This window comes from Pongo pygmaeus, chromosome 11, assembly GCF_028885625.2.
Source record: "Pongo pygmaeus isolate AG05252 chromosome 11, NHGRI_mPonPyg2-v2.0_pri, whole genome shotgun sequence".
In the NCBI taxonomy this organism is placed as follows: Eukaryota; Metazoa; Chordata; class Mammalia; order Primates; family Hominidae; genus Pongo; species Pongo pygmaeus.
In genome coordinates, this window is record NC_072384.2 from 72,087,385 (window position 1) to 72,113,546 (window position 26,162).

The window sequence follows — 26,162 nt, forward strand, 5'->3', positions numbered from 1 at the left end:
TTGAACCTGGGAGGCAGAGGCTGCAGTGAGCCAAAATCGTGCCACTGCACTCCAGCCTGGGTGACAGAGCAAGATACCATCTCAAGAAAAGAAAAGAAATAACATGTGTTCTTTTATTAGAAAATAATATGTGTTAATATTAAGAAACTGGTAAAATACACAGACCTATGAAGAATAAAAAAACCCACTGGTAATCTCAGTATCTAGAGGTTTTTTTTTTTTAATATTTTGGCATTTTTCCTTCTGTCTAAAGTTGTTTAGTTTCATATTTTTGTAATGATTCAAGATTAAAACTTGTGTCTGTATTGCTACTCATGGAGGAGTGCAAAATTTGGATATAGGTCACACAGTGGGTTTAAATTGATACTGAAATGAGCACCTGGTGGTGTTTGTGGTCCCCGTCTCTCTGACTAACAGTAACTCTCCTGTTTGGCATTGATACATTGCCAGCTACAAGATCCTAAAGTAAATCTGAGTCTTTTTCTCCCATCTCCAGTAAAGAAAAGAACATTTAATGCTGTTACATAAAAAATTGGGGAGTATATAGAGAAGTACCCATTTTTTTTGTTAGTTTGGATGGTAGCTGCAGTTTTGAATACTAGATTTTACATTGTTGCCTTAAGAGATGTATTTTGGAGGGCTCCCTTAGTCTTACAGTTTCACTTACCTTCTGCATTCAGGACCCTGGGTATCAAGAGAGGGCAAAGGGTATTGTTGGACAAAACAGGCGACTATATAGAGCTAAGTATTTTATGTTTCCAATTTTTGAAAGATTCCAAAAACCACTTCTCTGTTTCCTTGAGATGACAAGTAATTTTTCTGGATTGAGTAACTGAATTTATTGAGTAGCTAGACTCAGAGTCAAGGCCATTTGGAAACAGTTGCTTGTATTTTTGTTCAGTGATGGTTTCTAGCATGTGCAGTCACTTGGAAGGCTAACTCTGCTCCTTTCTACAGCTGACCCCACGTCAGAAAGCAAGGAAGATCAGTGGATGGGGGTCACCGTCCAGAGCCAAGGTCCAGGGGGCAAGGTCGTGGTAAGTGTAGAGACACATGTTCATCCTATACTGTTGGACTGCTGGTTACGTGCCAGCACCAGGCTTACAGCAGGGGACAAAGCAGGGAGCATACATTCTAGCGAACTTACTGCTTTAAAGCAGGAATGGATGTCAAAAAGAAATCAGACTGGGCGTGGTGGCTCATGCCTGTAATCCCAGCACTTTGTGAGGCCGAGGCGGGCGGATCACCTGAGGTCAGGGGTTTGAGACCAGCCTGACCAATATGATGAAACCCCATCTCTAATAAAAATACAAAAATTAACTGGGCATAGTGGCATGCGCCTGTAATCCCAGCTACTTGGGAGACTGAGACAGGAGTATCGCTTGAACCTGGGAGGCGGAAGTTGTAAGAGCAAAACTCCATCTCAAAAAAAAAAAAAAGAAGAAGTAATCAAGTAATCAAAGCCTTATTTCTCCTGTGATTCCTGATATACTTTGAAGCAATCACACAACCTACTTTTCTTTAGAACTTTCAGATTTAAATAACTTATTAAAGAACCTTTACTAAATATTCCTAAAACTCTAGATGGTATTATAAACAAAACAAAACTAGACATCATTTCTGTCCTTGGAATTTTATAGCTTTATAGATAAGTTAGTAAAAATATGGGCATGGTCTTGGAAAGTAATAACCAGGTAGTTTTAACCTCTTGTTATTTATTCTGAGTCTTTTCAAATAGAAGGGATAGCAAAGAAAAGAGGGTTTGTTAGGTAGATTGGGCTAGATGGTCATGGCAAGGCCTTCCTGGTTGGAATATGATCTTTTTGTCTTCTCAAAATCTGGTTGCTGTGACGAAATTTATACAGAATTTTGAGAAAAAAAATGTAGTGAACATTGAGTTTTGATATTTAAGGAATGACACTTATGGAAAATTGATTTGATACTAGATTTTTAGGCTGTGTTTACATGGAGGGTAGCCATTCATACCCTGTAGAAATTATAGAGATTATTTCTGTCTCTTCTGGCCTTGTAATTCTGCCTCTTAAAAGTACGCATATTTTGGGAAATAATCTCAGAGCTCAGGGTGTAAGTTAGGACTGATTACAAGGAAATAGTGTGGGGAAAAGGAAATGTCTTTGTTTTAGCTGTGTTTGTTTGATCCCTATGAAAACAGGTCCATGATTTCTCTAGAACATTATTACCCACTTTCACACTGATGTTCTGAAGGTTTATACAGCCACAAAAAGCCAGTTTGAATTAAGAAAATGAAATAAGGTGTTTCTCTTTGTTTATGTGACAGGTAAATTTACAAATAAATTGCCTATGGATACAGATTGTCATTCAATATTTGGAGTGGAGGATTATTCTGAGTGAGAATAAGGCACATTCTAGTTTCTATATGCCTTGATAATGGTCTCCTTAGTGCCACTTTGGGGAATATTTGCTGGTCTGGGATCCAGTCCCAAGATGAGGACGTGCTTAATCATCCTCTTTAGAATTAACCTCTGTACTGACCATTTTATTCGTATGTAATTTTTTAAAAACAAGGTTTATAGACAAGAATGGGCTACTTTCTTCCATCTGCTTGCAGACATGTGCTCACCGATATGAAAAAAGGCAGCATGTTAATACGAAGCAGGAATCCCGAGACATCTTTGGGCGGTGTTATGTCCTGAGCCAGAATCTCAGGATTGAAGACGATATGGATGGGGGAGATTGGAGCTTTTGTGATGGGCGATTGAGAGGCCATGAGAAATTTGGCTCTTGCCAGCAAGGTGTAGCAGCTACTTTTACTAAAGACTTTCATTACATTGTATTTGGAGCCCCGGGTACTTATAACTGGAAAGGTATGACCTTTGTTATTTATAGAAATTGAGATTAGAATGTCTCCCTAATTTCTGTAATATGATTTAGTACCATGATTTAGTACATTTTGAGCTAAAATGTGTTAGAAGACATTTGTATATTATAAAAGTTGGGTAGGATATTAAAAATCTCTAAATGATACGATTTTTAAAAGCTAATAATAGTGGAATGTATGTTTTAATGTTGACATTCTTTTCCCCTCTACCAGTACTTTACTTTAATTCAGGTAGTTAACTTTTTTTTAGTAGGAATATAATAATTAACATTAGTATTTTTTGCTGTTTTATATTTGTGTGGCTCACGAAGCTAGAAGTGTTAATTTTAAGTTAGTGATCTGAAAACTTAGGAGGATTAAATAATGGTATATACAAATAACAGTGTATTAACATGGACATTAATAACAGAGTATTAATATGGACATTTCTCTCTGTATATGTTATTTTCAAAGGCCATGCTTTGCTAATAATTCAGTAAAATTAGAAGGGCAGATTACAGACAAATTGGGGAATTTTGAGGTATAATTTCAGATATGTGAGGAAAAGTTGTTTGATTATTGTGATGTGAGTAAATGGAGATGTGGAGAGGTAAAGAGGAAAATGGCCCATATTTTTTGACTGTGTATGTATAGAAAATGCTCTATCATAAAAGACAACCTAACTCTCATCCATGATGAAGAGAACTGCATCTGATTTGGAAATAAGTCATTTTTGAGAAATTTATTAATATAAGTCACATAACACCTCACTCATCAGGGAAAACTTAGGAAAATGGTCCCTTTTCTATTCAACAATTTGTTTTAATTCTGGTTCTAAATGACTCTTGAACACCTTTCTCTGTGTGCAGTCTTCAAGGGTAATTTCCCTTTGCCCCCACCTCCACCCCAACAGAATCTTCATGTACAGTATTTCCTAGGTTATTTTGACCTAACTGAAATAACATGTTGAATTTAGTTTTATTTTAGCATGAATAAATGCCATATATAGTAAAACAAAACAAAAATATCCACCAATTATGTATATTTTAATTCATGGAAAATATGGTTTACCTGCTTTATAAACCCTGACCTAAAATGTTGCCATTTAAAGCCATATAGTGATTGGGCTTACTATATGAAATCTTATGTTTTACATTACTAATTGTAAGAATTTTTAAAAGATGAAATCTTGGTTAAAGTGATCTAAAGAAAAGATCAATGTGTCTCACTTTTACACTGCAGAAAAAAGACAAATTGAGGCGGGATTACAGAGAATGTAAAATTATATATATCAAGTTCATGTCATTTAAAAATTGGTTCTCTGTAGATTTTGTTAACTAAGCAAACCTTCCATTTTTCATCTAGTTTCATGGCATTATAAAGATAGTTCATGAAAATGCATGGGACATTTTTTAATGACTCAAACAAATTTCTTTCCTAAAAAAATTTACACAAACATATTTAACAACCATAAAAGTCATCTCTCCTTCCTTTTTTTCCTCCAATTTTTTTTTCCTGTAACTAGTGGTAGCATGGGGGATGTTTATTAGGAACCATTTATTTTCTTTTATCTTCATTTTTTTGTTGTTTTTACCATTTCATTCCTTTAGGGATTGTTCGTGTAGAGCAAAAGAATAACACTTTTTTTGACATGAACATCTTTGAAGATGGGCCTTATGAAGTTGGTGGAGAGACTGAGCACGATGAAAGTCTCGTTCCTGTTCCCGCTAACAGTTACTTAGGTAGGAGCAGGCAGAGATGGCTGCCTTTGCCCACCTTCTCAGATACCTTGTGTGAAACTCCCTTGCAGGGCCTATGGCCCCTGGACTTCTAGGCTGAGAAGAGGCCAGGTGGGGCCGGGACCTGTGGCTACTTTTGCTGGAATTTGATAAGCTTGGTGATCTAGAGGCGTTAACCCGACTGATGCCTTGGATTCTTTTCTTCTGACTGGGGCTCCCTCAAAGGGGGAAGGAAACCTATTATCACCTAAAATTGTCTGTCCTCCCTCCTGCTCAGAAGTCTGTCTCTTGAGCTAATGGCGGCCTCCGTAACCTGAAACAGGCCGCTCATGCAGCCATGAAAACGTGCATGGGTGTTCACAGTAAGCTGAGATCTTTGTTCAGTGCCTCTTTCCAGAGATACTCTTAAGAACTGCATTTAATAAAGTTACTCTTAAGTGGCAAGTCAAGACCTCCAGGTCCTCCCTCTGTGATTGTGGTTCTCCGAGGATTGGCCCTGCTTCTGGATTGGGACCCCATGTCACAGGGCCCCGCAGATGGATAAAAGCTTCCCAGCGGAGGTTGAGCAGGACTGCTAAAGCGGCTTTCAGGATACCCAGACTGTGTCTAAGGGCCAATTCTTAACTCCTAAGGCTTGTTTGCATGACTAATGGGTGTCCTAAGTTATTCATGTGCATTATGGTAATTACACAAAGGCTTTTAAAAGCTTTAATTCTTGGTATGAGTTGACATAAAGAATAATTACTGTGCATTTCTTGGAAAAAATGTAAAAAACTTCTAAACCCAAATAGTAACCTGTTTTTAAAAAAAAAAAAAAAGTGGAGAAAAGTACCCAGATGTTAGGATATTACTGGAAGAATGGAAGGTAAAAAACGAAAAAACAGGTATAGATACATGAATAATTTCAAGCAATGTGCTAGTAAACACGCACTAAGAAGTTGTTCAGGCCGGGCCTGGTGGCTCACGCCTGTAATCCCAACACTTTGGGAGGCTGAGGCAGGCAGATTACTTGAGGCCAGGAGTTCAAGACCAGCCTGGCCAATGCAGCAAAACCCCTTCTCTACTAAAAATACAAAAATATTAGCCAGGCATGGTGGTACACATCTGTAGTCCCAGCTACTCAGGAGGCTGAGGTAGGAGAATCACCTCAGAAGGCTGAGGTAGGAGCCTGGGAGGTTGAGGTTGCAGTAAGCTGTGATTGCACCACTGCCCTCCAGTCTGGGCAACAGAGCAGGACTCTACCTCAGAATGTTTTATTTAGGGATTACTTATTAAAATACTTGATTGTAATTGCACTGGCCAGGAAACCAATACTTTGGTCTTTAAGATGGATGGCTGTGGATTTTATAAATTTACTTGCTGTCAGAACATTTGAAAATATGAAGCATTTTTTCTCAAACACATTTGCCACTTTTAGAATGGATTTCCTCAAAAGTGAATGCCTGAGAAAGAAATCAAATTCATATTGTTACATTCGGTTTGTCCGTGCTGTGTGTGAATCTGTCACTTCAAAAGATCAGAGGGTTTGGGGGAACAAAACGATCTGCTTGAGGTTTTGGCAGCTGGCAATGAGAGCAGCTTGCCGGATGCAGTGGTGGCCTCCTCATCCAGCGAGAACAGCAGTGGCTGTCCTGCCTCTTACCAAGCATAATTATTTTTTCTTCAATTTCTTCCGTCCCGTGCATGCGTACAGGCCTGCTGTTTTTGACCAGCGTTTCCTATACAGATCCTGATCAGTTTGTTTATAAAACACGGCCTCCCCGGGAGCAGCCTGACACATTCCCTGATGTGATGATGAATAGCTACCTAGGTTTGTGACCTCTGTGACGACAAATAAATTGTCTTGGTTGTGGTCATTAAAATTTTTTTTTTGATCCATACAGAGCATACATCTTTTTATGCCCTATTTTGTTTCCATTGAAGCACACACAAAAAGCATGCCATGGTTGGGGCTCTGTGGCCAGATGGTTGTAAGAGCTGGCTTCCATATTGCCCTCTAATCTGGTGGCTCATGTTTTTCAATTCACTTCACAATTTGAGAACTGCAACGGTAGTGGTGAAGCTTTTCATAAGTAAAACCCAATAAAGGGGGTGAGCTTATATTATTCTGCATCTGCCTCACCTTTCTATAGAAACATTTACTTAATTTGAATGGTTTTGATATGGGCACTTCTATTTGCTTTTCACCAGATCTGTTATTTGTAATCTGACATCCTACCTGATGCTTTATAATGGGGGTGTCCTAATGTTTTCTGCCCTCTGAACAAGTATATAACTGATACCAATGACAACTTCCTCACCTCTGTTGTTTATACTAGGTTCTCAAATACCATGTACCATCAGTCATTGTTTTGTCTGCATGTTTGTGTCTGAGAACTAAGTTGGTCCAAAACAATGAAATGCTATCTATGGTGTATTAATGATGTTAGCATTTGTTTTTGTCTGATTACCAAAGAGTTGATGCCTCTTACCAAGCTTAATTACTTTTTCTTCAATTTTATTTTATTCCTGTAAAAATACTGGTCATTAAATTATAGCAGAACCCTGTAACATGCACTCAATTATGCTTCCAGTCAGGTTATATTCTCTGTGTATATGATGTAACATAACCAAATTATTCCTGGACAATTCAGTATCTAGCTTGATCTCCTTTTACCATAGTTCCAATATTAAAATAGGATGGAAATTGATTAAGATGTATGAATACTTCAAAATTCAAGTTATACATAGGTGCTTTTCGTTAAAAGTCTTAATACCCGTAGAAAGCAGTAAATTAGCTAGCCCCAGGACTTTGTCCTTGTGTCAAATCTGAACTCCGTCACTCATATTACGAATGTGATAGCTGGTGGGAAGGTCAGGAGGAGAAAGGGGTGGGAAGCCAGAGGAAGAGGTAATGATGGAGTTACCAATGTCATAGGCCTAAAATATATGGATTGATGTGAGGGGCTCTATATATTTTGTTTTTCTAGGTTTTTCTCTGGACTCAGGGAAAGGTATTGTTTCTAAAGATGAGATCACTTTTGTATCTGGTGCTCCCAGAGCCAATCACAGTGGAGCCGTGGTTTTGCTAAAGAGAGACATGAAGTCTGCACATCTCCTCCCTGAGCACGTATTCGATGGAGAAGGTCTGGCCTCTTCATTTGGCTATGATGTGGCGGTGGTGGACCTCAACAAGGATGGGTGAGAAAGCCTCAGGTTATATTATGCTGCAAATCATTGCTGCTTACAGCTTCTATACGACTCGAGAAGAGCCGTCCTTTCAGGTTCATTGATGTAAAGAATATTTTTATTGCCACATTTTTACCAACCTATCTTTAACATTTCTGTGACGGCAGCAGACAGACATTCATATCCCTCCCCAGGGTGTAGGATTATATTTTTGATTTTCAGTTTCTACTTACATGTTGGGATCATAAGTCTATGAGAATTAAAATTTGAAAAAAATTAACTCAGAAAACACTTGCATGATTCTGTTCTGCGGTTTCATATGGGGCTGACGGAGCATCAGCTCCTGTTGAAAATAGGGATTGGTGATAAAGTAAAAAACAGACATGTGGCTGTTGGTGCCAGTTGGGGTGGGGTAGAACAGTGAGGTCTTAATGGGAGTCCTGCTGCACTATGGTTCTAACTCGAGGAACTGGCTTTGAGTTCTTACCCTTAGTATTCTTGGGGCATTTATTATAGGCTACCTTGGTTTTTAAAAAATGTTATAAATTCTGGAGTTGAGGGCCTTTCTATTATATGTCTTTGTATCCTTAGTACCTAGACTGGTGTTGCTGGTATGTTAGCTGTTGGTTCATGGCTCTTTCCCCTCATTATGTTTTTAGGTGGCAAGATATAGTTATTGGAGCCCCACAGTATTTTGATAGAGATGGAGAAGTTGGAGGTGCAGTGTATGTCTACATGAACCAGCAAGGCAGATGGAATAATGTAAAGCCAATTCGTCTTAATGGAACCAAAGATTCTATGTTTGGCATTGCAGTAAAAAATATTGGAGATATTAATCAAGATGGCTACCCAGGTAGATAATAGATTATGAAATGGCTATGATTTATAGATTATTTGATTGTTTAAATAATAGTGCTGCTGGGCACAGTGGCTCACGCCTGTAATCCCGGCACTTTGGGAGGCTGACGTGGGCGGATCTCCTGAGGTTGGGAGTTCGAGACCAGCCTGACCAACATGGAGAAACTAAAAATACAAATTAGCTGGGTGTGGTGGCACATGCCTGTAATACCAGCTACTCCCAGCTTTGGGAAGCTGAGGCAGGAGAATTGCTTGAACCCAGGAGAAAGTGGTTGCGGTGAGCCGAGATTGCGCCATTGCACTCCAGCCTGGGCAACGGGAGCGAAACTCTTATCTCAAAAAAAAAAAAAAAAAAAGCCAAACAAATAAATAATAGTGCTTATGTCATCTTACTTTAAAACATTTTACTGGAGTGTTTCTAAAGCGTTTGTCAAAATGTTAAAATGTGATGTTGTCAACAGATATTGCAGTTGGAGCTCCATATGATGACTTGGGAAAGGTTTTTATCTATCATGGATCTGCAAATGGAATAAATACCAAACCAACACAGGTAACCAAATAACTGGGATTTCTACAGCTAGAGTCTCAACTTTTTGCCCTATAATAAAATATTTAGGTTTAAGTGACTTTTTACACAAATCTTATTTTATTTACAAGTCCACAATAGTATAGATTTTAAAAAAATATATTACTAGAAGATACCTTCAAAATAAATATATAAATGCAATGACTTGCTTGTTCTTAATTGTAAAATTTCTTAGATAAGTTAGGAATCAAAGTAATCCAAAGCAAAAGAATGTTATTCTACCCTGATGGCATGAAGAGAGGAAATACGATATATTCTCTTTAGTAGCATACTAAATAGAGATGAAATTGGGCAAACAAAATAGATGACTGTAACTACATGGAGAATGTAGACACCAAAAATTAAAAATTTCTTTTGAGAAAAATAAGACTTGTAGGGAAGGTAGGGGGATTTGGTTTGTTGGTTTGAAATGGCCTGATTGACTTAATACAATAAACAAGCTCATCAGAAATGGGCTCTTTTCTGCTTTGAGATACTATGTAAATTGGATGACTTTTATGAAATGAAATGTATGAAGTGTTAGATCATATAGAAATTTATGACTTGTATATAATATAATTTACTTATAAGTGAACTCTCAAATTTCAGTTCAAAAGAAACTTGTGTGTCTTTTTCAAAGCATTGTTAAGAAGCTCATGTTGATAGCCTAATGTCCATTCGGATGCCCTGTGTATTTCAGGTTCTCAAGGGTATATCACCTTATTTTGGATATTCAATTGCTGGAAACATGGACCTTGATCGAAATTCCTACCCTGATGTTGCTGTTGGTTCCCTCTCAGATTCAGTAACTATTTTCAGGTCTGTTGTCTATGATTTTAGTGTTAAGCACGTTCTATAATCAGGTTATACTAAAATGTTGACCTTTCGGATTGAAATCTGTCATACCTATACTTCAAAGTTTTATGAATTGTGAAGCTATTTCTTTTTCTTTTGAAGGTAGTAAACAATGTAATAAAAACCTATTTTCTAAAATCTTTTAAAGTATTTGAAGAAAACATAGATCCAAGTTAGAATTTTTACTTCATTTATTTTTAAAACCTTAATTTTGATGATGAAAAAACAAAACACATACAAAATGTAACAGTACAAAGAACATACAGAAGGAAACCCCCTATAATTCACCATGAATTATTAAACTCCAAGATCTTGATTTCTATTCTTTTATTTTCTGTGATTGGACCATGTATATTTAACAAAATTAAGACCATAATTGTGCACAATTTTGTAACCTGCTTTTGTCTCTTTAGGATACATAGTGGACTTTTCCTATGTCACTGAGTACTTTTCCAAAATGAAGTTAACAACTGTCTGTGAGGCATCTTCTGACAGGTTCAGAGCTTATTTAACCAACTGCCGGGCTCTCACTGGATGGTTACGTTGCTTCACAATTTTTTTTTGCCCCCATGATATAAAAAGCTGTGGAAAACATTCTTACTTTTGTTTATATCCTTGTTTCCTTATTATAAATTCCTGGATGTGAAATTGATATATGTGCTTCAAGACTTTTGATTCGGTTTCACCAAGATGACCTCCCGAAATGGTGCAACATTTCCCATCCGTGGTGTTTGAGTCTCCCTTTAACCAGCGCTTTCATCACTGCTGGAAGTCACCATTAAAAATTGGAGGGTTTTTTTTGTTTGTTTTTTAATTTTTAAAAAGTAGCAGATTTATTTTTTTAAAAGTTAATAATATAGAATTATAGAAAATCCAGTACATTATTCCCATCTTCCACAAAACTTCTGAACATTTCTCTACTTTTTAGGGTATCATCAAAAGGCTACACTGTAACTTCTGTGTAATCTGGTTTTTATTTAATCTTGGGCTATCTCTCCTTGTCAATACAATAGATGACCTAACTTTAGTCAGTTAAATGTTTGCCTCTGTCTAGTGTAATTGATATTTTAATATCCTTACTTTCCTGTTCTCATAAGTAGGTTGACTGTCAACCCTGTACACTTGTTCCCTCTTTACTTGCAGATAGTATGAAAGTAAAATTCAACAACCCTTTGATAAGAAGAGGACTAACCTCCCCTTATTTTACAAATGAGGAAACTGAGGCCCAGGACTTGGCTTGAGCTTTTCAGGCTGGAGCCTGAGAGACAGAATGTAGCACCTAAATCTTCCCGACTTGAATCCTGTGCATTTTTTCTACTAAATCATACTAGCACTTCAGGGTAGTTAGTAAATAAACACCAATTTTAAACATGAGGCAGCCAAACTAATAAGACTTTTTTATGTTAAAAGACATAGTTTTCATAATTCATGTATACTTTGCCCTCAAAATTGTGTGTTGTATGTTTAAAAGACAATTAAAATATGTTCTAGGCAGAAATGTCTGTGAAAATACTACGATATGTAAAATACTGTATCTGTGGCAACTGATTTTAAAATACGTGTGAATTTTTGCCTTTTAAATATACTCTCAAAACTTAAGAATGTATCTAGTTAGTATCTTAGAACCTAGCAGCTGTCTAAATGTAAAATAAAAATAGAATGGTAAACAATAAAGGAAAATAGAAAAACAGGGAATGTGGGCAGTATTTGACCCTTTATTGTCCCCCACCTTCACCATGAATGGACTTGTGCTGTCTAGCCTACCAACAGATTGATTCCAGAAGTTTGAGCTAGCTGTTTGGGATTTGGAATGCATTTTCTTATAGAAACACTGTTCTCCAGAATGGCTGGGTTTACCACAAGCCCATCAGAGTCAGCCTAACTGAATCCACGTGGTAATGAAACCCCAGGCCCCATTCTGAGTTCTGGTGGGGAGCGATGGAGGTGGGCCTCCTCACCTACTCATACCCCCTCAACCCACCGCATACCTGCATTTCTTGTGCCTGTGGCAGCAGTCGGGCCACAGACCCGTGGAGACCCCTGTGGCTGCTGGGAGCAGGGCAGCCAAAACATACGAAAAGATGTTTTCAGATGGTGAACCAGAGTAGGGTGTGGAATTGGATTCCAGCTTCTCAAGTGTTTGCGGGGTTGCAGTAGGCAGCGCAGAGGTGGGAAGAGGTTTAAAAGTTCAAGTTTTTGCTTGCAGAGATATTGTGGGGGTAGAAAAGTTGTCAATCCTGGCAATGGGAAGGCAAAGACTGAAGGTTGTGGGTGGGAGACTCCGAGGGAGGCTGAAGAGAAGGGCAAGTGTTTGTACAATGGAGACTCCCAAGTTCAGGATTGCCTGTATTAATTCACATACTGTAGACACGCTGATCATGAGTATCTCAGGTATTAGATGTTTGTTGGTGTAATTCTTCCAGAGGGTATGTTGGCAAGACTACTCGTAATTAAAAATGCACATATTCTTTGACTCCAAAATTCTGCTGCTGGGAATTTATCCCACAGATAAACTCAAGTGTGTGCATAGATGATGTTTGTGAAAGCAGAAAGCTCAACAACGTGAATGTCTACCGATTAGGTACTGGTTAAATAAAGGATGTTACATTGATACGGTGTAATGCCATCAGGTGTGACAAACAGTGAACTAGATCTATGTGTATATACAGGACAAGACCTCTGAAATGAATGAGAAAAAGCCACATACAGAAAAATGGCAATTAAGTTCCCATTTAGTTGAAATTATACATATATTTTAATATTTAATTTTAGATAATTTTAACAGTGACGTGTCTGGAAGAACATACAAGGCTACTTGGGTGTTCGGGTGGGAATGGAGACAAAATATTTACTTTAAAACTCTGAAACCCCTACATGTTGCACATGTAAGTGTGTACGTTTTTAAACAAATATTGTATAATGAGGCTCTGCATTGTATACATTTATATCTATTAACAGTTATTTTCTTCAGCAATGGGGGAAAACGTCACGTGTATTTTTTTTCCTGTGTTTTTAAGCTGTGCTGGGCAGCTAAGGATGCTATCTAGTATGTGAATTGGTCTCACATTCAAGGTAACAAGAGGCTGAGCTTGTTTTTCACTCCTTTTGTCTTCAGATCCCGGCCTGTGATTAATGTTCAGAAAACCATCACAGTAACTCCTAACAGAATTGACCTCCGCCAGAAAACAGCGTGTGGGGCGCCTAGCGGGATATGGTGAGCGTCCCTCTTGTCTTGGTGGGATCCCCCTCAGTTTCCCACCTCCACTTATGATGACTCTGTTGTCCTGAGGAGTCACAGGGAAGATGACGGGAGTGCTGGGCAAAGGGAAGAGGGTCTGTCAAGTGTTTTTATAACATGTTGATCATCAATGGGCAGTGGGGGGATTGGAGAGCTAGGGAACATGTGGGTTTTTTCCACTGCAATAATGGGTCTTTTAAGAAATATGTGTTTGATTTTATTCAGCCTCCAGGTTAAATCCTGTTTCGAATATACTGCTAACCCCGCTGGTTATAATCCTTCAATATGTAAGTACCTAGTACCTTTAAAATATGTCTATTTTCTGTCTGCCAGGTTGAAAGTTCTGCATAAATCACAGAAAAATAAAACTGCAGTGGCCAACATGGGTCTGTCAATTCTGGTGTAAAGAATTAAGTGTATGTTTTGTCTCCCTTTTAATCAGGAGGGCACAGCACAGTGAGGGAGGAAAAAAACTCCACTTGGTCGCCATTTGAGTTTTCCAGAGCAGATGGTTTAGGACAGAATGGCTTGGAAAAGTACTTATTTGCTACCACAACCGTTTCCTCCGTTTCTGTCTTTGAAAAGCAGTGTGGAAAATTGATTTTGTGGTTGTGAGGTGGTAGGTGGTGGCTGGCAGTTGTGAAAGGGCAACGGCAGGTGCCAGAGCACAGCACAGAGTCGCTGCCAGGCTGCCTTCTCTTCCCCACACCCCCTCCCTCCCAGAACACCCGCCCTGTGTTCACAAGAGCAGGCCCCTAGGGAATTTGCAGGCTGGCCCTGAGAGGTCAGAGACCTGGTCTCTGCTCCTGGTTTCAGCTTTGATACTGACTGACCCACAGGGCAAGTCCCTTAACTTTGAGTTTGTTTTCCTATCCGTTCAGAACAATGCCTAGTAGTCATTAGTGCATACAGTTGTGCTGGAGATCAACTGAGAAGACATGAAAAGCAGTTTGTCATTTATTAGATACTGTTCTGCTTCCTTTTTTTGTAATTCAAAATAAGATTTTTTAAAATCAATTTTTGTGGATACATAGTAGGTGTATATATTTATGGGGCAACACAGGATTTTTGACAAGAATTTTGACACCGTTAATGATACTCTTAATAATAGTGGCCGTAGTAAGCTCTCCTCTGGCATGTTTTAATAGCAGCCATACTGCTTCAGCTGTGAGTCATCTGACCCCTGGCTCCAGAGTCAAGGCCAGGGGCATAGGAATTCCAAGAAAATCTTTTCTGCAAAGAGGAAGTGAAAAGAATGAGGAAATTCTCATCCCGGGTCCGGCCATGGTCCTGGCAGTGTGGGATTCTAGTGTACTGTATCTGCCACCAAGGGACACTTTGTGAAGAACAAGGTCATTCTGTCCTTTCATATGGTTGTCAGCCTTTACGAGACTATGAGGTAATGAGTCCTCTGAAGTGTTCTCCCTGTTATCTAAAGTAGTACTGTTTTCTTTATTTAAAAAGGTGTCCCTTATAATATTCCAGAATGTAACCTAATTCAAATAACCTAAAGTTGTTGCTCGAAACAGGAAAAAATAGCCACATAAGGACTAGGGTTTGCAATGGTGAATCCTCTCACACGTCATGGCTCTGTTCTTAGCTGTACTCTAATTCTTCTTTAACTTTATATGAAGTTTTATGTAACACTAATGAATGTATCCACTAAGACAAGAGAATGAAGATACTGACCTGTGATAAAGTTCAATGAATTATGGAAAGGGACAGTTTAAATAAATGTACTATCTTTAATTTTTTTTAAGTCCCCCTTCACCTGATTCTCACTGTCATAAGCTCAGTTAGCCTTCATCTTTCCAGATTTCCAGCTGTCTGCAGGTGGTTTCTCCGTCTCCCCTTCTGTGGGGTCGTCTCCTGCTGTGTGGTCTCTCCATGGGACCTGCAGACTTTGCATGAAGCATTCTTAGAGTGGATGGATTATGACTTTGTGCACAGGTGGAGCTGTGGCCTTTCGCTTTGCTTTTTGATGCAGCTGGCATTTTGTCGAGTGTAGAAAGCAATTCTTTGTGTGGCTTTTAATGACAAAAAAATGTATACTGTGACTCTTCAGGATCTATCATCCTTTCAGTATCATTTGTGTTATTTTTACCCAAATGCCATACCTTACACTAGCCCACTTGGATAATGGGCCCTTTGCCAGTGTTTGGAATGAATTAGAGAGACAAGGAGAAAACAGTGATTCTTTGACTAAGCAGCCAGAGAAAAAGGGGAAACATTTTTATTCTATTCTGATGGCCATTTTTTCAAACCACTCTCAGTTTGACTGTAGATGTGAAATATCATCAGAGCACTCCTTGACTTCCCCCAAATTAATCACCTATATAAAATACAGACTTTCTCCTAGCTGTAGCACGGCATTTGATGCCATGTGTATTACTTTTATGTTATGTAGCTACTCCATTAACCAAGTGTTTATGGATGGCCTATTATGGGTGGAACTTTCCTTTGAAGACATTCAAAGAACATTTGCTTTCATTGCTTTTACTTCCACAGTAAATTCTAAATGAACTAAGACAGAACTTCTACAAAGCTACATAAGTTAATACATCTAAAATCTTCTCCCAGTATCCAAGAATGTGAGCTTATTGTTTGACCGGGCTATTTTAGCTCAGCAGTCCTCAGATGTGGTGTTCCATACATATAGATATCTATAATTGAGCCGTAATGAGTGTTCTACTTGGCTTGCCCCTCAAGCAGTTAGCAAAGGTGGCCTGCAAAGATTTTAAGATGATGTGGACTGTCTGGAGGGTTAGGGAAGGTTAGAGTGAATTTGGCAGATAAACGGTTTTCCTGCACCCACACCTCCCATACTTTTGCTGCGAGGGGCACTCAGCGTGTGAGCCTTTATCTGGTTCATTGTGAAGCTAGCAGGTCACTTATAAATGGATGATGTCAAGGCTGCAGAGGGCCTAAAATGGGGGAGCATTCCATTTGGCAGCTGTGACATTTAAGAATTCTCCAGATGGACACAAAAATTACTATTGAAACTGTCAGTGTTTCTAAATTTTGGTCTGAATAGCTCACATTCAGCATAAGAATGTCACATCGTGTGTGTGTGCGTGTGTGTGTGCAGGTGCGGAACCAGTTACTCCCACTTCCGTTCATCTGTTCTATAAATCATATGTCTATCAGGTGTTGTGCTAGTTGCTGGGGACTGTGGTGGGGAATAAGACTGATGTGATGATCCTTGTCCTTGGCTTTGCCCCACTGTGGGAGACAATCAGGAAATCACAGCGTAGTGGGCCTAAGTGTAGAGACTGGAGAGATAGAATACTCTAGGATAGTGAGGAGAGGCCAGGACAGGCTTCCTGGAGGAGGTGAGGTCCACGCTGAAATCTGAAGGGGAAGGGAGGGCTTAGCCAAGCAGGCCAACACTGCTGGGAGGTGGAAGGGAAAAGAAGGGAAAGACAGCCTGCTGAGGGAAGGAGTGACTCCTGCGGTGGTTAGGAGGCAACTGAGACCTGGGCATCTAAGACCCTGTAGAAAGCAATCACCTTTTGTGTTTGTGATAGAGACTTAGAAGCTGGTGCTGCCTCTATCCCTCTCAGTATGACCCCAAGCCTCCCCCAGAAAAGGTCTCTTCCAACTCTAAAGTGAATATTCGAATGTGAGTTATTCATTTTCTGTGTTTTCTGTAGCAGATTTTTGTCCTGGAGGTTAACTTCTCCAGCCCTCTGCACACTTTGGTTTGCTTTCCCTTTTGATGGTTAGTGACTGCTTAATGAATGTAAGTAATTTAAGTATTGGCCCATGAAAAACAAAGGTAGCAGCCACATCTAATGAACCAACAAAGAATGCGTTCTGAAGTCAAAAAATGAGATTCTGATCATCCACATCCTAGCTTCCCTCCAGGTTCCATTAGTGTAGGTTATCAAGAACAGGCTGTGCCTTCTAGCCCAGTGCAAGGTAGACAGTTTGGTTGTGGGAGCTATATTATGCTGACTGACAGGCCCTCTATCCACTCAAAAATATATAATTTACCTTTTAATTCTTTTTTATCTTTATTATTATTATTATTATTTTTTTTGAGAAAGTTTTGCTCTTGTTGCCCAGGCCAGAGTGCAATGGCATGAATTTGGCTCACTGCAACCTCTGCCTCCTGGGTTCAAGCGATTCTTCTGCCTCAGCCTCCCGAGTAGCTGGGATTACAGGCATGCGCCACCATGCCCAGCTAATTTTTGTATTTTTAGTAGAGACAGGATTTCACCATGTTGGTCAGGCTGGTCTCAAACTCCTGATCTTGGGTGATCCACCCACCTTGGCCTCCCAGAGTGCTGGGATGACAGGCAGAATTCACTGTGCCTGGCCTCTTTTTTATTTGTTAAGGTAAAGGTCTCATCCTACTGTCGAAAGATTCTCCATCTCTAAAATATATTATTCCTCTGTTTAGACAATTATCCTTTATCAGTGCTTCTTAAAACATTAATATTTATAAGAATCATCTGGTGATGCTGTTATTAATAAAAACAGATTCTGGTTCTGTAGGTGTGACTGGGCCTGGGGTTCTGCATCCTCACAGGCCCTCAGAAGATGCTGCTATTCTAGAGACCTTTCCCAGATAGCAAAGGCACGAGGCCACTTGAATAAGCATTGACTGTTTAAAGGGAGAAAATCAGTTTAGGTCCTCGGGGAATGTTGGGTTCCTCTGCTTATCGTTAGTATTCTGTGGGTTCATGAACTTCAGCCAGAAACTGATTCTTAAATAACTGCTGCTGCTGAAAGGTTTTAACTTATTCTTGAGCTCCCCCAGGTGGCACAATGAAAATTTAACTTTGAAACATTGTTAACAGCAAAAGGAAGGAAAAGACAGCTTGATTTGAACCATCACAATTATGCAAATGCATATTACCAGGAAATATGAAGAGAAACAATGGCAATGTTTTCTACAAGGAATTAAAATCTTAAAAGGAGTTCAACATGCTTGTGGCTGGATTGTGCATGAATGCATTTACGTTAATATGATTTTAATTTTATCTAGCAATTGTGGGCACACTTGAAGCTGAAAAAGAAAGAAGAAAATCTGGGCTATCCTCAAGAGTTCAGTTTCGAAACCAAGGTTCTGAGCCCAAATATACTCAAGAACTAACTCTGAAGCGGCAGAAACAGAAAGTGTGCATGGAGGAAACCCTGTGGCTACAGGTGAGGGCTGCAGATGGTCACATCTGTTTTACGAAGAGGACAGAAAAGGGTTATATGGTGATATGCAGGTTTCTGAAATTTATTCTAGCAACCGCTTAATCAATACAAAATCATTGTTTTGGAATTCCCCAATAGCATGTATACCCCACTTAACCCTGACTGCATGCTTTTCATGCAGGATAATATCAGAGATAAACTGCGTCCCATTCCCATAACTGCTTCAGTGGAGATCCAAGAGCCAAGCTCTCGTAGGCGAGTGAATTCACTTCCAGAAGTTCTTCCAATTCTGAATTCAGATGAACCCAAGACAGCTCATATTGATGTAAGTCCCTCTGACTTTCATTTTGCCAAAGTTTTTTGCCATTTATGATGCTAAATCAAATGTCTTTGAAGGGAAAAGAACTAGTGATTTGCTTTAAAGGCCATTCTTTTGTATTAATATGTTTTTAATGTATGCAAAGTTAGAGAAGACTTGTTTCCCAAATTAGCAATAAACATAAAAACATGAAATACAATTTGGGGCCAGAGCGTATTTTCCTTCTTCATTTTTGGCCATTATAACTTATCGAGACTATAAATGGTAGAGCTTATATTCTAACACTGTTTCTCCTTTAGCTGTACATAGAAAGAAAAATACATTGTGTTTTATTTACCATTGAGAACACTGAAATGTAGAAAGCAATATGTTGCTAGTCAGAACATTAAAATCAAGGAATATCAAAATTCAGCAAAGCAAAAAAGTATTATTAGCATACAGTAGTCATTTAGTGCCTAATATAGCCTAAGTCATCTTTGGAAGAAAAATGTATATTAGATGGCCTGCGGGATACCTCATATGAGGTAGGGTCTGTTTGCTAGGGGTTTAGGATGGTTAAGATGCAAGGTTAGCCCGGGGAGCTATGACAGCTTGATTTGGCATTATGTTCTTGCTTTCAAAATCTGATTGATGATGAACGGGTGTGGTGGCTCATGCCTGTAATCCCAGAACTTTAGGAGGCCGAGGCGGGCAGGTCACTTGAGGTCAGGAGTTTGAGACCAGCCTGGCCAACATGGTGAAACCCTGTCTCTACTGAAAATACGAAAGTTAGTGGGTATGATGGACCATGCCTGTAATCACAGCTGCTCAGGAGGCTGAGGCAGGAGAATCACTTAAATCCGGGAAGTGGAGGTTGCAGTGAGCCGAGATGGCACCACTGCACTCCAGCCTGGGCAAAAAGAGTGAGACTCTATCTTAAAAAAAAAAAAAAAAAAAAATCTAATCGATGATGAGTGTCTGTCCACTATGGGGCTCCTGGTACTGGTGCCTTACTGAGGCAGCTTTGCAGAAATGAGTCCTCACTGTCTCAGGAGCTGATGCTTACATCTGCATATTGTCAATCATTTTTGTCACCAAATATAGTTCCTTATATTTCTGTATACTTTCATGTACTTTTATTATTATCATGTTAATATTTCTTATGTACATTCCCAGCTCCATAGCTAGAGATGATTTTCTATTTGTCGGTGTGATTATCAAAAACATATTAGCATGGTGCTAGTATGCCGTTTGCTTACCTGACCTTAAGCTCTCTGTTTCATCATCTCTACAATGGGGATCATAATAATAGTATCTTTTTAGAGGCCTGTTGTGAGGATTAAATGAGTTAAGATATGTAAATCGAGTATTATAATCGTTGGCATCATCATTATTATTGATACTTATTATAGTAGCCCTATAAAGTTAGAATGGTGGTATCTCCACGTTACCTATGATGAAACTTGGACTCTGAAAGGTTAAGTGACTTGCTAGCTAAGTAAGGGGTAGAGCTGGGTTTCAAACCCAAATCTGTGTGGCTGCTGGGTCACACTCTTCTATACCACACTGCCTCCATGCCCTGGTCAAAGTGTTCTTCAAACACAGTATTACTAAAGGACAGAATGGAAATTTGATGTGTGGCAAAGTACATTTAAAGCTTGAATTCTGCATTGGTAATTGTCACACAGGGAAATGAACTGTGTGGAATAGCCAGTCACCTACATCAATGCCTTCCTGAGTCCTGAATGGTGTTAATTGACAATAGTTTCGTTTTCCTACAGGTTCACTTTTTAAAAGAGGGATGTGGAGACGACAATGTATGTAACAGCAACCTTAAACTAGAATATAAATTTTGCACCCGAGAAGGAAATCAAGACAAATTTTCTTATTTACCAATGTAAGAATCGTTCTGTAGCACTAGCAAAAATGATTCTGGCTTCATGGTGGCTTTGTGTTAAGAAAGTTTACTGGAAACGTATTGAGGACTTTGCCTTTTTGTTCTTGTTTTCTTATTTTCAATAGTCAAAAAGGTGTACCAGAACTAGTTCTAAAAGATCAGAAGGATATTGCTTTAGAAATAACAGTGACAAACAGCCCTTCCAACCCAAGGAATCCCACAAAAGATGGCGATGATGCCCATGAGGCTAAACTGATTGCAACGTTTCCGGACACTTTAACATATTCTGCATATAGAGAACTGAGGGCTTTCCCTGTAAGTATTGTTAGAAACCAGATGAAAGGGGAAAAAACCAACACTGTGTGGCAAATGAGTGGATTGTGACCTAGTGCGTGTTTCTTTTACAGGAGAAACAGTTGAGTTGTGTTGCCAACCAGAATGGCTCACAAGCTGACTGTGAGCTTGGAAATCCTTTTAAAAGAAATTCAAATGTAGGTGATGCCTTCATATACTGTATTTTACTGTTTTAAATACCATTGCAGTGTCTATATGCATGGCCTGTGTTAACAGCTATTTATGTTTTTTTAGGTCACTTTTTATTTGGTTTTAAGTACAACTGAAGTCACCTTTGACACCCCAGATCTGGATATTAATCTGAAGTTAGAAACGTAAGAGTTACATCAACCTCTCCATTCAGAATTATTTCATGAAAACATGGGCAGTCAATGAATTGGCCCTGATCTACCTCATAAAAGAAGTCTAATTGTAGTGAGAAAACTGACTGGTAAAATACAACCCTATTGTTTCCTTTTCATTTTCAGAACAAGCAATCAAGATAATTTGGCTCCAATTACAGCTAAAGCAAAAGTGGTTATTGAACTGCTTTTATCGGTCTCGGGGTAAGTGTTTGTGTTTAGCATAACAAATCAGTGTTTGAAAGAACCATTTACAATCCTCATTAAAACTGGTGTTTTTTAATTTGACAGAGTTGCTAAACCTTCCCAGGTGTATTTTGGAGGTACAGTAGTTGGTGAACAAGCTATGAAATCTGAAGATGAAGTGGGAAGTTTAATAGAGTATGAATTCAGGGTAAGTTGGAGCAGTTGGTCTTTTCATCATACGAAAAGCTGACATATACTAGGTATGGTCTTGAGTATGTCATTTTAATAAATCAGTAATATTAATAAGCATTATAAGTAAATCATGAGTTAAAAATTAGTTTGCCAGCTTTTAAAGAACATACTGGCTTATAGTAAAGATTTTATCCTCCAGGATGGAGAACAACTGTCACTGTTCAGAATCCAGTTCAGTTTAGAATGCGTTATGATTTATTCCTTCCTCCTTTATAAGGTCATCTTTCTTACTGCTTGTGGTTGAAAGAATATTAATGTATGCCTACTTTTCACAAGCCCAGTTTTTGTGGTGAATGTAGATTTGGTATATGCCTGTAGGAAAGGCAGTGATTGGCTCTGAACCATTTAGAAGTAGGCAATCACAGTGACTCTCTGTCCTGTTGAATAAACATAAACATATGGTAGAGTCTGTTCGTAACTCACACATGGGTTTAGGTCTGTGTGGCTGAAATCACATTCCTGAAGGCATAGTGACCACTGTAGTGAAAGCCTCAAATGACAAGCATGGGCCCACCTGACTCCGGCAGAATGAAGAGGCTGAATTCTCCTCTGTGTGTCTCTTAGCATTACAGACACAGCTGGGGCAGGTGGTGGTGGTGGTTATGATCTCTATGCAGGTGCAGCTGGAAAAGAAGTCTTTGGGTTCTGGAACAGTCTCGACACCAAGAAGGCTCTTACCTCCTGTGTTTGGCTTCTGCCGCAGGACGTCACTCTGTTCCCAGCTTGGACTCTCATATTCATGGCTGTCCTAATGGTTTTGCAGAATCTCCTCTGGGACAGAGGCAGCTTCATTTCTGCGGTGGATGGGGTTTTCCAGAAGCAGGTTGTTGGTACACTGCCTTGGCCCAGGCCTTGTCATTGGCCAAGCAGGGTGCTTACAGGGCAGTTCACAAATTCACACGATTTTCCCTGGGCATATGTTGAGAACATGGTATATCTACACTGCTGATTCTGTTGCATACAGCAGTTGTTCCTAGAACGAGTTAGCTATCAGTTGTCCTTTGACCTTTTCGTTTTTATTTACAAAAATCTTTAGGCACAAGTCTTTATTTTGAATGCCCTATCTATAGTCCATTTTTGGAGCCTGTGCTTTTATTAAAGGATTACATTAGATATTTTAGCTTCTTTCTCTTGGTAATAGGAGCTGCTACTTAAATTTACATTGAGAAGATTAGACTGAGATAATATGTATTATTTTCTAACAGGTAATAAACTTAGGTAAACCTCTTACAAACCTCGGCACAGCAACCTTGAACATTCAGTGGCCAAAAGAAATTAGCAATGGGAAATGGTTGCTTTATTTGGTGAAAGTAGAATCCAAAGGATTGGAAAAGATAACTTGTGAGCCACAAAATGAGATAAATGTCCTGAACCTAAAGGTATGTTGGTAGATTTATCTAATGTCTCCATAAATGCAAATTAGAGAAACTAACTTGTTAGGGAAAAATCATTACTGTCCTTAGGAAAGTGGCATATTCTGGCAGGTTGACTTTCTCTTTGGTTGTCACAATTTCTCTTTTCTAGTTGAGTAACTGAGGCAGGCTGAGGCATTTTTGCTGGTTAATGACCATTATAGTACATAAGGCAGAGTCATTCAGTGCTTGCTGAGGCAAATGGTATTTTCTGATGTTTCATCATGACCCAGTATGTTACATAATAAGGAGAACTGGGGGGATGCTTCTGGGTAATAGTAGCTGCTATTATCCAGGGGCCAGCCAGTGTTCATTCCAAGTAGAACCAAACTCATTGGAAAAGATAATGGCATCTTAGCAAGTTAACCTTGAAAGGTTTTTATGCTTATTTTTAAAATAGTAATTATTTATTGTGTACTCATTGTGTCTCAGGAACTATGCTAAGCATTTTGTTTTCATTTTCTCATTTCATTCTCTGGATGGTCCTATGAGGGAGTTTCATTATCCCCACCATTTCACAGATGAGGACATTAAGATTCAGAGAGCAAGTAACTCTCTCAGTCACTCAGGTGTTAAGAGACAGATTCCACATACAAGCCCTGCTCTGCCTGATGTCAAAGCCTGTACTGTTAACCCCTCTCTCTATATTGCTCCATGCTTAGATAACTGGCCTATCATTTGTGTTCCAATTTGATGAAGGTTTGCATGTTTATTTCTTTTATTTTAAATTCTAAGGTGACTGGGTATGATCAGTGATCAGAGTTGGTGGCTTATAGCATGATCTTCTACTCATCAATGTTAAAAATCAAGATAATCCGTTATTACTAATCTTTGCTATAAGGAAAATGCAATTTTAAAAGTTCTTGTATGGCTTAGTTTTCATTGCTGTGCTCTGAATGAGCTATATAATGGGTCTTTTTGCTTCTTTCTGTGTTCTTCAGTGTCACTTATTCCTTCAAGATGTGCTGACTACCATGTTTTAGGAACAGCTGGAGGCTAGGGATACAGGAATAAGATTTGATCTCTGATCTCAGTATGCCCACAGTTTGGTGGGGATACAGAGGAACAAAGAAAGCATATTTCTCTTTCTCTGAGTTTTAAGGTCAGAGTGGGAATGAATTACTTAGTCCTATGAGTAAGTCAATAAACTTGAATTTAGAGTGATAATACTTGCTGGTTTTACACTTACTTCTGTGCCTTTGGCAGGAGAGAGGCAAATATTGTTGATTATGTGAATGTGGCACTGTTTGGGAGGATATGCTCAAGAGGCTTGTATGGTAGCGACAAAGAATTACATAAATTGGAACTATTTTGGATATAATTTTTTTCAGGAGTCTCACAACTCAAGAAAGAAACGGGAAATTACTGAAAAACAGATAGACGATAACAGAAAATTTTCTTTATTTGCTGAAAGAAAATACCAGACTCTTGTAAGTATTTTTCAAGAGCTGTGAATATTTGAGAGGATGAGGGGAAGGACTTCTTCAGAACGATGTCTTTTGATGACCATTCTTCCTTTTCTCTCTAGAACTGTAGCGTGAACGTGAACTGTGTGAACATCAGATGCCCACTGCGAGGGCTGGACAGCAAGGCGTCTCTTATTTTGCGCTCGAGGTTATGGAATGGCACATTTCTAGAGGTATGACCTTGGCGTGAGGCTGTCCCATGGAAGTAATTTGCCTTTGCCTAGGACACTTTTCACTTCCCTAATGCATTCACTAACTGTCTCCAAACAGGAATATTCCAAACTGAACTACTTGGACATTCTCATGCGAGCCTTCATTGATGTGACTGCTGCTGCTGAAAATATCAGGCTGCCAAATGCAGGCACTCAGGTGAAAGGTTCCCCAGCTTCATCCCCAGCTTCATTCAGGTTCAGGACATGTCTCTTTTCCATGTACCCCACACTCATGTCCTGAAGTCATGTGCTTTGGTGCTCATTTCCCTCATAGCCCCGTTACGGAGAAAACTGTCTTCAGGTACTGGCACTGCAAGCTGTATTTTAATAGAATCATTGAGAAAAAGAAGTAAATCTAGGGTCATCCAGTTCAGCAGTGCCCATGGCAGGTTTGAGAACTACTGGCTCAATTCAGAGAATGGGTGCACCTCACAGCCCTCTAGAAACCTGTGTCTTCTACCATCTCTAATGCTGCAGCCATTGGTATAATGCCCCAGTGATGGCCCATCCCTTGGCCAGCTGTAATTATTAGAAAAGATCTCTTCATAGCTGAATCCTGAACTGAACCTTGTGAGTCCCTGGTTATGCCCCTCAAACAAGTCTAAAATAAGTTCTCTCTTGGCCATGTAGCAGCCTCTCAAATAATTGAAGGAAATGGTCATGCCTCCTTGGATGTTTCTTATTCTTCTCAGAGTTTACGCACCCAGCTCTTGAGCTATGTGTCACACTGGGCACAGCTGAACTGGCTCCTGGCCTCTCCCTTCCTGGGCAATGTGATTCCCATGTGGACAGAGCAGCTGAGGTGGGGTCTGCTTGGTCCCACTTACCTGGGGCCTTTACCTCTCAGCATCTCGGCACCACACTTCTGTTAGACCTACCTAACATTTGCTTTTTCAAACCATTGCTGAGCAGCATGTTTGAATTTCTAGCAGCTGCTATTTTTGTGTTAGTGTTCTACCGAAACTTCCAGGTGTTTTCATCAGAATTTGTTGTCAAGCTGTGTTGCCAGTATCCTGTCCTTGAGCTATTTGTAAAAATCTAAATGTATGCCTTTAAGTGTATCCTTACATTTTATGCGATTTGCTTTGGGTCCATTGTTTCAGTTTGCAAAGTAATTTTGAATCTTGCTTCATCATTTGCTTTCTCAACTTTCTATCTCTGAAAGTTTTAAAAACTGAGAAGCATGTTCTCTATGTCTTCATCCAGGTAATGACAAATATGTTGAATAGGACTAGGTGTAGAACCTTGTAGTGAACCAATAGTGAGGGGTTCCCTGTGGGAGTCTAGAACTCACAGGGACTTGTATAAAGATTTTGAGGCAGAATGACTGC

The 26,162-nt window shown here is 39.3% G+C and overlaps 1 protein-coding gene and 1 long non-coding RNA gene across 4 annotated transcripts in view; one reads left to right on the forward strand and one right to left on the reverse strand.

Annotated features, from left to right (window-relative positions):
• Positions 1-26,162, forward strand: part of ITGA6 (integrin subunit alpha 6) — a 79,309-nt gene that overhangs the window by 39,688 nt on the left and 13,459 nt on the right. For both annotated transcript variants that reach the window (XM_054477040.2, XM_054477042.2), the window contains exons 3-23: positions 958-1,037; positions 2,591-2,846; positions 4,450-4,581; positions 7,548-7,758; positions 8,406-8,599; positions 9,066-9,154; positions 9,870-9,988; positions 13,140-13,238; positions 13,488-13,549; positions 18,256-18,416; positions 18,595-18,738; positions 20,493-20,608; positions 20,734-20,923; positions 21,016-21,099; positions 21,197-21,276; positions 21,430-21,507; positions 21,595-21,697; positions 22,947-23,120; positions 24,485-24,583; positions 24,682-24,792; positions 24,890-24,988. In XM_054477040.2, coding sequence (XP_054333015.1) covers positions 958-1,037; positions 2,591-2,846; positions 4,450-4,581; positions 7,548-7,758; positions 8,406-8,599; positions 9,066-9,154; positions 9,870-9,988; positions 13,140-13,238; positions 13,488-13,549; positions 18,256-18,416; positions 18,595-18,738; positions 20,493-20,608; positions 20,734-20,923; positions 21,016-21,099; positions 21,197-21,276; positions 21,430-21,507; positions 21,595-21,697; positions 22,947-23,120; positions 24,485-24,583; positions 24,682-24,792; positions 24,890-24,988 — 2,681 coding nt within the window. The remainder of the gene's footprint in view (positions 1-957; positions 1,038-2,590; positions 2,847-4,449; positions 4,582-7,547; positions 7,759-8,405; positions 8,600-9,065; positions 9,155-9,869; positions 9,989-13,139; positions 13,239-13,487; positions 13,550-18,255; positions 18,417-18,594; positions 18,739-20,492; positions 20,609-20,733; positions 20,924-21,015; positions 21,100-21,196; positions 21,277-21,429; positions 21,508-21,594; positions 21,698-22,946; positions 23,121-24,484; positions 24,584-24,681; positions 24,793-24,889; positions 24,989-26,162) is intronic.
• The window catches only part of LOC129031141 (uncharacterized), a 64,232-nt gene continuing 62,602 nt past the window's right edge, over positions 24,533-26,162 (reverse strand). For both annotated transcript variants that reach the window (XR_010122940.1, XR_008500960.2), the window contains exon 4: positions 24,533-25,148. This is a non-coding gene — a long non-coding RNA (uncharacterized LOC129031141). The remainder of the gene's footprint in view (positions 25,149-26,162) is intronic.